This window comes from Gymnodraco acuticeps, unplaced genomic scaffold, assembly GCF_902827175.1.
Source record: "Gymnodraco acuticeps unplaced genomic scaffold, fGymAcu1.1, whole genome shotgun sequence".
Classification (NCBI taxonomy): domain Eukaryota; kingdom Metazoa; phylum Chordata; class Actinopteri; order Perciformes; family Bathydraconidae; genus Gymnodraco; species Gymnodraco acuticeps.
In genome coordinates, this window is record NW_022991211.1 from 181,568 (window position 1) to 194,704 (window position 13,137).

The 13,137-nt window shown below is 41.0% G+C and overlaps 1 protein-coding gene across 5 annotated transcripts; it reads right to left on the minus strand.

The window, feature by feature from the left end:
* Nucleotides 1–1,183: 1,183 nt before the first annotated feature.
* On the minus strand, nt 1,184–11,638 carry LOC117561324. 5 transcript variants are annotated; one of them, XM_034238618.1, is made up of 10 exons: nt 10,853–11,638; nt 8,910–10,033; nt 5,752–5,917; nt 5,415–5,489; nt 5,011–5,052; nt 2,713–2,823; nt 2,240–2,338; nt 1,838–1,905; nt 1,687–1,730; nt 1,184–1,487 (listed from the first exon to the last, which is right to left on the minus strand). In XM_034238618.1, the coding sequence occupies exons 2-10, from the start codon at nt 9,123–9,125 to the stop codon at nt 1,415–1,417; spliced, it is 894 nt and encodes a 297-aa protein (XP_034094509.1). In that variant the 5' UTR covers nt 9,126–10,033; nt 10,853–11,638; the 3' UTR covers nt 1,184–1,414. The 5 variants fall into 5 exon arrangements, with proteins under 5 accessions (XP_034094509.1, XP_034094508.1, XP_034094507.1 ...); XM_034238617.1 differs by lacking the exon at nt 10,853–11,638 and having other exon boundaries at nt 8,910–9,126; nt 9,722–10,822; XM_034238616.1 differs by lacking the exon at nt 10,853–11,638 and having other exon boundaries at nt 8,910–10,822.
* Between the last annotated feature and the right edge of the window lie 1,499 nt (nt 11,639–13,137).

The following is a 13,137-nucleotide window of genomic DNA, read 5'->3' on the forward strand; positions in this document are numbered from 1 at the left end:
CGACGCTCGGCGTAACCCACGGCGCACTGCCACAATCACAGAGCTTGAGGACTCGTCACGGGGTTTGTCAAACATAGCGGAGCGAATACTTCTGTGTGTATGTGTTTGTGTGTGCCAGGTGTGATTCACATGGGGGGATGGGCACATAAGGGGGGGAAACACATCTAGTGTGTATGTGTGTGTTGTATCTGATCCGGATGGTTACTAATTCCATTTATTTATAGCGGTCATTGTTGTTAAAAAGTTGACTAAATCATCAAAAATTCAATGAAAGTGCTGATCAGCAATTGTATATGTTCAAATGTCTACTGTGAAGGAGATCATAAACCTTAATGCAATCGATGTAAAACAAAAAAGTTTTGATTGATGAAAGTAGTAAATCGGTCAGATTTGACCCGAAGACAACAGGAGGATCAATGACCACATTTTGTGTTTGCTTTGTTGGAGTTTTGTCAGCTAGGAAGTCGAACTGTTTTGTTGTTATATGTAGGTGTGTATTTCAGATCTACATTTTTGTCCTTTTGGTACAAAGAGCATGTGTTGCGGTCATGTTGCCATTAAGAACAAACTGGAACAGAAATTATCATGTTGTCCGATTGGTTTATCAAGGACTAAGGAATATCGTTTTACCTCCTTAATCTCAGTAAGATGCACACTTATGGGATACAACTAGGTGAAAAAATGACATTGCCTACTCCTAGATCTAGTGCCACTAAAGTCCCGTTCAATCTGTAGACCATTCGGGTCAATATAAATACAATTAATGCAAAGCTCCTTTATCCTTGACTCGGCTCTCCTGTGTCTGCACACCCTGTCCATTCTGGTGCTGTTACCAAACTACATGTAACTTTCCTGACAGCAGCCGAGATGTTGCAGCCCCAGCTGACCAGACCATAAAAGATTGCTTATGCCATCACAGAGTCATGGTGGAAGGTCTGAAGTAGTGCCCCCTGCACTCCAAAATACCTGTCTCCTCAGCAGATACAGTCTGCTCTGTCTCTTCTTGTAGATAGCAGCAGTGATCCGACCAGTCCAGTTTATTGTTCAGATTAACATAAAGGTACTTGTTAGATTTCACAATCTCAATCCCTAAATATTTATAGTATTATTTGATGGGTTATATCTATTTGAAATGTGGTGTAGTAGTGTCTCATGACACAATATTGAAGCATTTGACTCCATGTTGCAAAAAGGGAAATGTTTTAATAAAACAAATAGATTTTTTTTTTCACACACACACACGCACGCACACACACACCAAAACCTTAACATAATCAACTTCTTAGATCAAAACAAAGTGCAATCTCCTGAAGGATGACAGGTATGAACGTAAACGAGAGGACGAGAGGACGAGAGGAGAAAGTGGTTTGAAACATATGATCCCCATTGAGCTGCTGGTTGACGGACGTGCAGATCAAAGTCCTTTTGTGTCACTGACTTGACTGAATTGACTGGCAGGCTCCCAGGTGTCTTCCCATTTTCTCCCACTGAAAAACACAATGAATAAAAACAACCATAAGATCATTGCATGTGCCACAAGATAATTTAATATGCATGGGTTATCATAAAACAACAAATTACTTAGGGTCAGTTTTGTAGAAGCCTGATAGTAAACTAGTTATGAAGTAATACATTTATTTATAACGCACAGTCTAAAAAAAGCTAACCAAAGAGCTGTGTTCTCACCATGACGTGCAAGGCAGCCAGCAGACCATTACCTCTTCTCTTCCCTACACACAGGCACACACAAACAGACAGACAGGCAAAAACAAGTGTTAGCCAGCGACCACGGGTAAATGCATTGCTGCTTCATGCTCTGTCAGTTTCAACATCTTACCTTCTCTACCCTTCTGTCTTTAATTCCATTGTAGTGGAATATCTGCTGCCTTGAGCATTTTCTGCAGCCTGAAATGGTGCAAATAAGAAGTTATTAACATCCTCCAGAAGAATATTTGATTAATGACTTTCATATAGGAAGAGAACATTAGGTAATCTGCAATGTGGCCTATTTGTGTCCAACTTCCTTTTTGTTTTATTTCATGAAACATAATTTCTAACCACCTTATAAATAAAGAGAAGTCATTGAGCAAACCTTTATGGTTATTAAAAAGAGAGGGATTATGGAAACCTGGATCTGATATCTTGTCTGAAATGTGCGTAACTTGTGGTGTGCAAAAGGACTTGGGAGAATACAGCTATTTATTTGTTCAGTAGGATGTACCACAAAAACAAAACATACCCTTATTCCTCTTCTTCATCCCTTCACCTGTGGTACTGCTACACCCATTTGCTACAGAGGTAGCAACTCTTGGAGTGGAGGAGCGCTCTGTGGGCAAACCTGTGACAGATGTAAGAAAGTTAAATGTAAGTTACGGTAGAGACTGGGGCATAGATAGCATCACAACCTCTGTGGGCTATAGATGATTTTTGCCCTTTAAGTTCCTGATATACTGACTTAACTTTCATAATATTTTTTGTTAGCGTCCAGCTATGACTTTATCACAAATCACACCCTATTTATGGAAAGACGGTTTCCCTAAGATATCTGTGAATTGTGTTGTATTTCTGTTGTATATGTAAAATGACCTTGGGTTCCTTGAAAGGTGCATTTAAATGACAAGTGTTATTTTTATAAACCATGATGCCAGAGGGCAAATAACACTCAACACTCATTATTTAAAATGTAATGAATCACACAAACAAAACACTAACCCTTCTTCCTCTTCCCTGGCTGGGATGCAGCCGATGGTGAAGGGAGTGAATAGGTGCTTGCAGCTGGGACAGGGATGAGTGTCAGGGTGTACATCTCCTCGGATAGGTTTCCTACATAGAAGTAGTAAGACTAGAATGGATGTACGCCACCTTCTTCAATGTACAGAACCTCCTATTTCACTGGAATTCGCGATGAACTATGCTCTGCTACTTACCAGAGGACTCGGTGGGGGTGTCTGCCGTGTAGTGCTGGGGGGAAACGATTATTTTGAAAACGATTAATCGGGCGATTATTTGATCGATTAGTCGACTAATCGAACGATTATTTTTCTGTTGTTCAATTCATAAAAAACGTAATGTAAAAAAAACGTAATGTAAAAACATTTTTTTTCACGATACTGTGTCTCAGGGGATCTTAATATTTAAGAACCTATTAATGTGTTATACCAGATTAACGGAAATAATCTCAGCTAACTGACGATACAAACCATGTTTACCAAAACAAAACACAAGTCTCATAAGAAGCATCTAAATGACCCCTGAGCAAAAAATGCTAACGGACATTGGCACAGATCTCAAGATAAAAGTACCCTTATTACTTATCGTAGATGCACATACAAGATATCCGATTAAAGCTGAGACTCCACAGATTATGTAGGTACATAGTATCATCACTGAGTGATCCGGACTCGCGACAGGGGAAGCAAATACAGTCATCACAACACGTACCTTCACAGAGCTTCTAGGGAGATCGTCTCACCGCCGTAGCTGTCAATCTGATCAAAATACGTGTTCAATGGCATTCAAATGAGAAAAAACGCGGCTGAATCGGTTAATCCATAGGTTTTTAACGTCTATGTATAACAAAATTATTGAATTTATAATCCATAATTCCATTTTAAATCGGAGAGCAAATGCTAGCTGCTAATGGTTGCCACCACAGCTAGCTGCTGCTTCCGGTCAAGCAGCAGTCTCAGTGAGATATAAATATATAAATATCTTTGCGTTTTGGACTAACTTTAAAATATTCCCATGCTTTTGAAGACCTGGGGCAAGATGTTTTCGTTTGAGGGCTTCGTGCGCAATCCTGTGAGGAGGAGTTGGTAGCCGTTTCAGTCGCCATTGTGTTAGAAGTGCGATTGCGAACTGCTTGTTGCTTTGGGTGACCCACGTGTGTGTGGCGTCATACAGTCTATGGTGGCGACGCGTCGACGCGGAAATATGTCGTTGACGATATTTTGAAGTCGACGCGTCGACGATGTCGACGCGTCGCTACAGCACTACTGCCGTGGCAATGTGAACTTCTGAAAAAGAAAAGGTTACAATTTGTAAAACATACAAGTTGCTGTTAAAAGTGACAATGACTTTGAAGCTTACAAAAATAACACAAGTTTATATTGCATCAAGTACAACCACTCAATGCACCATGCAAACATAACTTTACCACAGAAAAGGGACACATTGGTCTCTAACCCCACCAATAGGAATGTCCACATACAGTAGAAGACGTGTGCTACTTACCAGAGGACTCGGTGGGGGTGTCTGCCGTGGCAATGTGAACTTCTGAAAAAGAAAAGGTTACAATTTGTAAAACATACAAGTTGCTGTTAAAAGTGACAATGACTTTGAAGCTTACAAAAATAACACAAGTTTATATTGCATCAAGTACAACCACTCAATGCACCATGCAAACATAACTTTACCACAGAAAAGGGACACATTGGTCTCTAACCCCACCAATAGGAATGTCCACATACAGTAGAAGACGTGTGCTACTTACCAGAGGACTCGGTGGGGGTGTCTGCCGTGGCAATGTGAACTTCTGAAAAAGAAAAGGTTACAATTTGTAAAACATACAAGTTGCTGTTAAAAGTGACAATGACTTTGAAGCTTACAAAAATAACACAAGTTTATATTGCATCAAGTACAACCACTCAATGCACCATGCAAACATAACTTTACCACAGAAAAGGGACACATTGGTCTCTAACCCCACCAATAGGAATGTCCACATACAGTAGAAGACGTGTGCTACTTACCAGAGGACTCGGTGGGGGTGTCTGCCGTGGCAATGTGAACTTCTGAAAAAGAAAAGGTTATAATTTGTAAAACATACAAGTTGCTGTTAAAAGTGACAATGACTTTGAAGCTTACAAAAATAACACAAGTTTATATTGCATCAAGTACAACCACTCAATGCACCATGCAAACATAACTTTACCACAGAAAATGGACACATTGGTCTCTAACCCCACTAATAGGAATGTCCACATACAGTAGAAGACGTGTGCTACTTACCAGAGGACTCGGTGGGGGTGTCTGCCGTGGCAATGTGAACTTCTGAAAAAGAAAAGGTTACAATTTGTAAAACATACAAGTTGCTGTTAAAAGTGACAATGACTTTGAAGCTTACAAAAATAACACAAGTTTATATTGCATCAAGTACAACCACTCAATGCACCATGCAAACATAACTTTACCACAGAAAAGGGACACATTGGTCTCTAACCCTACCAATAGGAATGTCCTCATAAGTGCTAATAAAAGTAATGACATTAAGTTCTTAGGCGTTATTTGTCTCATTAGGCAGTTCAACAAATGTCATTTTGAATGGTCAGCTCCTGGCTGTTTATAAAATCCTCATATAACGAATATAGTCAGAAAAAAATAAAAAGAGTGGTACAATAGACTTCTGCAATTACTTGATGTGGCTGGCGAGTTTTCCGCAGGAGGCTGTGGGGTTTCGGAGGCTGCTGCAGGCTCTGTATGACTCCAACCTAGATTAAAGAAAATAAGCTTTGGATAGCATCAACAACATCATGTAATTCACTAGTTCTCCCATTTGTATGCTTGATTTAAGGAAGAGGTGTAAGTTAATTGCTGTCAATTACCCCTATGGGCTCCTCCTAAACTTTATTAAGAAAACGAAATCTAAGTGTCTAATTTCATTTCCAATGACATTATTGGTTAATTCTACACAAATGTAAGTTACAGTACTACCTACTTAATTTCTTTATTCACTTTAACAGACAACAATACCTTTCGCAACAAATTCAAATAAGACCTCCATCTTTCGGAGGCAGGTGGAGGTATTGGTGCTGACATTGCACCTTGGCATCATAATTTCGCAGGTCCATTCCTTCTTGATTCCAGGCCGGGCTAGGAACAAGACGCCTCTGGCTCCAAGGGCCTGACATTTTTCCAGCTTCCAACAAACCAAAATATACATTATTTCAGAACAATTATGCCCTGGTTATTTACAAAGGCAAAACCAGTTGTTAAACATAAATCACATATACTGCTTGCACAAATATTCAACCCCTATGCAATAACAAAGAAATGTCTTTTATGCATGCATTAACAGCCTTAAGATTGTTGCGATCAGCAAGTAGAATCTTTGAACATTATTCTGCATTGCATTTCTCTTGGCGGAATTTACACTGTATATATCATCTAGGTTTGTGGAGCAGCACTGTGGTTTATGAACAGTGCCATAGATTCTAAGTGGGATTACGTTTAGAGCCATTCTACAACATAAACGTCGCAATTTTTGTATCACCTGCAGTATTTTTTTTAGTCTTGTGCTTGGGGTAATTGTACTACTAGAAGGTGAGTATTCACTTGGATGCCTTACAAGTATACTAGATGTTCTGCATTTGCGCAGAGGCTCAATCACAATGTTGAGATAATATCTCTATCTCTAAAGTACACTGTGGAGTATTTATAGGGGTTCTATAAGATATAATTCAGACTATCGCTCCTGATATTCTACCGTTTCTCACCCATTTCATCAACACTTCTCTAACTTCTGGTCACTTTCCAAACAGTCTCAAGGAGGCAAGAGTAAACCCTCTCCTAAAGAAACCCACTCTCAACCCGTCTGATGTTATAAACTACAGGCCTGTCTCTCTCCTCCCGTTCCTGTCTAAATCACTTGAACGCGCTGTCTTTAAACAACTCTCCTGTTATCTCAATCAGAACAACCTCCTGGATCCGCACCAGTCTGGTTTCAAGGCAGGTCACTCCACAGAAACTGCTCTCATTGCTGTCACGGAGGAACTGCACACTGCCAAAACTGCATCCCTCTCCTCTGTCATCATCCTATTGGACCTGTCTGCCGCATTCGACACGGTGAATCATCAGATCCTCCTTCGCACTCTCCAAAAACTTGGAGTTTCAGGCTCTGCACTTTCCCTCCTCACCTCATACCTGAAAGACCGTACCTACAGGGTGACTTGGAGAGGGTCTGAGTCCGACCCTTGTCAATTAACTACGGGGGTCCCTCAGGGCTCTGTTCTTGGTCCCCTCCTCTTCTCCGTGTACACAAACTCGCTCGGATCAGTCATTAGCCCGCATGGTTTTTCTTACCACTGCTACGCTGACGACACCCAATTAATTCTGTCCTTTCCCCGCTCAGAGACCCAGGTCGTTGCACGCATCTCTGCTTGTCTAGCTGACATCTCTCAGTGGATGTCTGCTCACCACCTCAAGCTCAACCTTGACAAGACTGAGCTGCTCTTCCTCCCGGGAAAAGATTGTCCCACTCTTGACCTAACAATCAACATCGGCACCTCAGTTGTTTCCCCGACTCAGATTGCAAGGAATCTGGGTGTGACCCTAGATAACAACCTGTCCTTCACTGCAAACATCGCTGCTACAACCCGTTGCTGCAGATACACGCTTTACAACATCAGGAAGATACGTCCCCAGCTGACTCAGAAAGCGACTCAGGTTCTGGTCCAGGCTCTCGTCATCTCACGCCTAGACTACTGCAACTCCCTCCTGGCTGGTCTACCTGCATGTGCCATCCGACCTCTGCAGCTCATCCAGAATGCAGCGGCTCGTCTGGTCTTCAACCTTCCTAAATGTTCCCACACCACTCCGCTCCTCCGCTGCCTTCACTGGCTTCCGGTAACTGCTAGAATCCACTTCAAGACACTGGTAATTGCTTACCATGCTGCGAATGGATCTGGCCCTTCCTACATCCAGGACATGGTTAAACCGTACACCCCAGCACATGCACTACGCTCTGCATCAGCCAAAAGACTCGTTGCGCCCTCGCTGCGAGGGGGACCCAAGTTCCCATCGGCGAAAACACGTGGGTTTGCTGTCCTGGCTCCAAGATGGTGGAATGAGCTCCCCATTGACATCAGGACGGCAGATAGCTTGCACATCTTCCGGCGCAAACTGAAAACTCATCTCTTTCGACTCCATTTCGAGCGTTAGAACTATTAACGAAGCACTTTTATACTAATAAAGGACTGGCTTACCTAAAGCCAGTTGAGTAGCACTTGAAATGTTTGGCTCTATGAAACCTGATGTACTTATATGATTCTGTTTTCTTCAAGGTTGTGTCTTCCTGGTCGAATGTACTTATTGTAAGTCGCTTTGGATAAAAGCGTCAGCTAAATGCAATGTAATGTAATGTAATGTAATTGATTATGGTATTCATAATTAGGTTTCCATTAATGTGTATAATCACCTATAACTATTTTTTGTTGTGATTAGCTTAGAATAAGCCCTTCATATATACATAGCGAGCCGGTCTATTTCACTCTCTTCTCTTTGCCGTGTTACTACAGTACTTCAATCGGAAGGAAAAAAACACTGGCTCTAGAGAAGGCCTTTCATGTTGTTATGGCAATGGATGGCCACTGTAGGTTTTTGTACACGCTTATAAAGGGAGAGGTCCTCAGTTGGTTGCAATTTAGAAACCTCACTATTACACAGCGTACCTTTCAATTACATTGAATCAAATTCAGCGATGATTCACCAAAATTAAATAAACATAACTTATCCCTGTGTCTACAGTAGTTGTATTGACAGGGAGCAGACACACTGATGAAAATGTCTATTTCGAATGTAAGTTGAATTGGATAAATGATTAAATAGTGCAAATGTATTTAGTTGTGTTCTGACACAGTGCTTTAAAACTTGAATGCACATATAGTCAACATTTGTTTGGGGCACACAGTTCATGCAGGTCATGACATTTGCATAATGTGCACCAACTCAAAGCCCATTTCTACCTAGGGCTTTGAGCAGCAGATTTGTATTACGTAATTATGATCAGATATGGTCAGATATTACATTTCTGTATCAAATGTAAATATTTTTTCAAAATCCAGAATGAACAAGTACAGGGCTGTTATTAATTATGCATGCAGGCCAACAAAAAAAAAAAGTCCATCACATACCACCAATGCAGCTTGATCCCTCAGGTGGGATGAAGTTTTATTTCTTTTTTGGGCCTGGACCCAGGTGTTTGCCTTTGTATCAAACTTCTCCATCTTTTTGTTAAGGCGCAGTTTGCGGGGCTGCACCGCCTTGCAGAACTTGCAAGTTTTGCATGCCACATTGAATGACATGCAGCAGCTTGAACATTGCCTCGAAGTTGAACCTGGTCCTGGCATTCTTTTGGAGATAAAGACAAATAAAAGACAAGGTCATTTAAAACTGGGTTTCAAATTCAGAATGCAATCAAATACAAATATTGACTAATTTTCCTTTGTCTAGTCCGTGACTGTAATTCCTTCCCCAAGCTACAACAAAAACTGTATCCTGTTTAGAATAGAATAAAAACACTTGCATTTTTATTTAATTTGAGTAAATTAATTTAGTATCAATGCAATAATGGCCCCTTACTTAGTTTTAGTACAAAGCTAAAATTCAGCGGTAAAATATTATGTAATCGAAACGTAAGGTTACACAACTTCTACTATCTTACAAGCTTGACCATGACATTGCACTGTAAAAGCACTATCTTGAATTTGACAAAAATATATGATAATGTTAATCTGTTGAAATCCTATATATAAAATTGTTTTTATAATATAATCTAGAATTATAGCAGTACTACAGTATAATACACTGCAACGTCGTCTACTGTGTTACCAGCTCGAATAAGACCATTTTTTATTTCCCTGTAAGTTTTGCATAACAAAGACATACATATATGACACTGTTAGTCGATTGTAATATATAAGTCGTGAAAAGTGTAAGTTCTTACCTGTGGGCACACTACGTGTGTGTGTGTGTGTGTGTGTGTGTGTGTGTGTGTGTGTGTGTGTGTGTGTGTGTGTGTGTGTGTGTGTGTGTGTGTGTGTGTGTGTGTGTGTGTGTGTGTGTGTGTGTGTGTGTGTGTGTGTGTGTGTGTGTGTGTGCGTATAAATACAAAAGAGAAAGTGGTAAAGAGACAGAGATGAAGATGGTAAAAATTGGGAGAAGACAGGAAGAAATGTAGGGAATATAGCTCTGAGGAGGGAGAAGAGAAGACATTGAAAAAGGCTCTTAAAAGTGCTGTTTGATATTTCTTTGGTATCTGTTGAAGGAAAAAAATACAGTGAACACTTTAGAATGCATGACAATTTACAATCTCACATATCATCAACAAGCTTTAACATTGGGGGTAATTTACGAGTTAAAGCACTAATCAATCAGGGGCGGACTGGAACAAGGACAGCTCTGAACGTTTTGTCCTAAATAGGACCACAACAATCAGCGTGCAGTAACAGTCTGAAGATGGTTGTCATGACATTTCTTCACAATACTATTAGTTGCCACTGTATGCAAGTATGACAGCCACAATAGGCATTTTTCCAAGATTTGTATATACAGTGCCAAAAGTATTTAACTCAACATTTTCTTACATTCACTTTTTTTCCAACACAGCATTTACATTGTTAGCAGTTATGTTTTGGTGTACTTCTAAAAGGTAATTATTCTAAAGGTTCTTATTATACATCCATGGTCTGTAGTTAGTTTATAGCATAACGTTAGCATTTTGCTTCTGGCCATTAGATTTATGATTCGAAAAGTATACAAGTAGGGTAGATATGTGGAGATTATCCGGCTGAACAAAACGTGCATTTATCAAGCAGGTTCGTTTTCCACAGATCTTATTTCGAGCTATTTTCCAAAATCCTATGGAGAAATCCCATTGACTCTGAGACGAGGGAACTAATAGTTGTAAAATGCGAACTCACTTCCGGGTTATAGGACTCATCACTGCACTATATCTCCGGTCAAGTAAAGCTAATATGTGTTTAGCTAGCTCGTGCTTTAAAAAGATATGTAACTACAACTGATTTACTTTCAATAAACATTAAAAATATTGGAGGCATGCGGTGCAGCACATTACCTGCTTGGCGAAGTCAGACAGAGAGGAGGTTGTAGCGGATGTCCGGTGCGTTCACGGTCACCGGACAGTAATCGGTAGCATGGTGTTCACTTACTACGCGACCGCACAACGTAACGTACAGTAAATCCACAACCACATAAATGGATTAACATCGATTTAGCTGGGGTAACACAAATAAATAAATAAATGAATGAATCTACTGGTTTCATAATTTGAACCAAAAGTGGTGCATTTTGCACTATTTTTTATTTATCTTTATTTATTTTCTTATTATGTCCTATTTATATTATGTTGCACTGTTGGAGGAGCTCGGGATCTAAGATTTGAAATGCCAAAATTACACTGTAGCTAGCATCTGATAACAAAAACCCTTGACCCTTGAACCTTAGTGGTGTTTATATTTCACGGACTTCAGTTGCTAAGAGATCACACAACGTCACGTCCGTTATTTCCACAACAACACAAATGGATTAACATCGTAGCCTTTGTTTCTGCTGAAAGAGGTCTCGACCAGCTAGAGCCACAAGAAAATCGGCGAAATCGAGTGTGAGGATTAAAAAATAAATTAAAAACATCTAATTTTGACAATAAAAACCGACCAATAGGCGCGGAAGACCATTTGCTTGGCACTTCCAGGTATTTCTCCACTGGTTAACATGGGTTAACAATACCGTGTAGCTGTCACGCTTTTCACGTTTTGAAAAGACGAAACCGTGACATCTTCACGTCTCCCAGCAATGGTAAAGCGTCACATGTTCACGTATCACCATGATACCGGGTTGGCCGCGACAGGTGAATATGCAAATGAGGCTTGAAAAACCACACCCTCAAACCTTACATAAAAGTGGACATTTAACGACTGTACTTGCGAGGATAATACACATGCTTCATAGTTTTTCATTTCATTTGAATCTAAACTACATGCCCTAACCTTTTCCCCTGCCCCTACAGTTTATAAGAAACACTGAGATCAATCTGCGACTGTCACAACCTCACCCCTCACATCAAAGGATCTCACACCTACGTGTGAATTCACACCTAGGTGTGACATCCACCTCGAACAAATTGAGGCGGGACTTAGCTCATTAGCGTAATTGGGAGCGGGTCCACCTGTCACTTTGTATGCATACTAATGTATTTGCAAGGGGATTGGTACTACTACTAGAGAGTGGTGGCTGCATTAAAACATTTCCCAACAATAAATAGCTTTTTCAAAAAAGCTAAAAGTGACGAATTAGGCCAGCAACCGCAAGGAACAGTGACGGTCACGGAGCCTGAGGATGTTGTTGAGCTAGCGAGTAATGTTAGGATTTTTATGAACTTATCACAGACTTTGCAAATAAAAGTGCAAGAAAGAAACACTTCTAAATGGTAAGATCCACTAATTTGAGGGATTGAGGGATTGTCTTACAAACACACATGCTAATAATAATAATAATAATAATAATTTCAATTTACGAAAAATGTATGAAACTTTCACGAAACCCAAGGACGCTTTACAATAGGAAGTAACAAAACAAAAAGTAATAATAATCATACAGATACATAGGCTGAAGAAAACAAAACAGGAACAGGTTGCTTAGTACTGTATATTAGTTGAGGCCAAAGGCCTGAGTGAACAGATGGTGTTTGAGGTGTTTTTTGAAGGTGTCCAGAGTGTCTGCATTCCTGATTGCAGAGGGGAGCGAATTCCAGAGGGTGGGGGCTGCGACACTGAAGGCTCTGTTGCCAAATGTTTTCAGCTTGGAGCGCTGGATGGAGAGTAGCCCTTTGTCAGAGGACCGCAGGTGACGAGAGGGGGTGTAGGGCTGAAGGAGGTCAGAGATGTATGGAGGGGCTAGGGAGTGGAGAGATTTGTAAGTTAGCAGGAGGAGTTTGTACTGGATGGGTGACTTGACCGGGAGCCAGTGAAGGTGGATGAGGGTGATGTGTTGCCAGGGCTTAGTGTGGGTGAGGAGCCTGGCTGCAGAGTTCTGGACGTACTGGAGCCTGTCCAGGGCTTTGCTGGTGACCCCGAACAGAACTCCATTGCAGTAGTCCAGACGAGAGGAGATGAAGGTATGAATTAATGTTTCTGCAACAGGGTCGGGGAGAGAGGGCCGGAGCCTGGAGATGTTTCGTATGTGAAAGAAAGCGGTTTTGACAGTAGACCTGATGTGGGAGTTGAAGGTGAGGCTAGAGTCCAGAGTGACGCCCAGGCTGCGAACCTCAGGGGAAGGGTGGATGGAGCCGCCATCGATGGTGAGGAGCAGATCTCCAACCTTCCGGAGCAGTGTTTTTGGGGC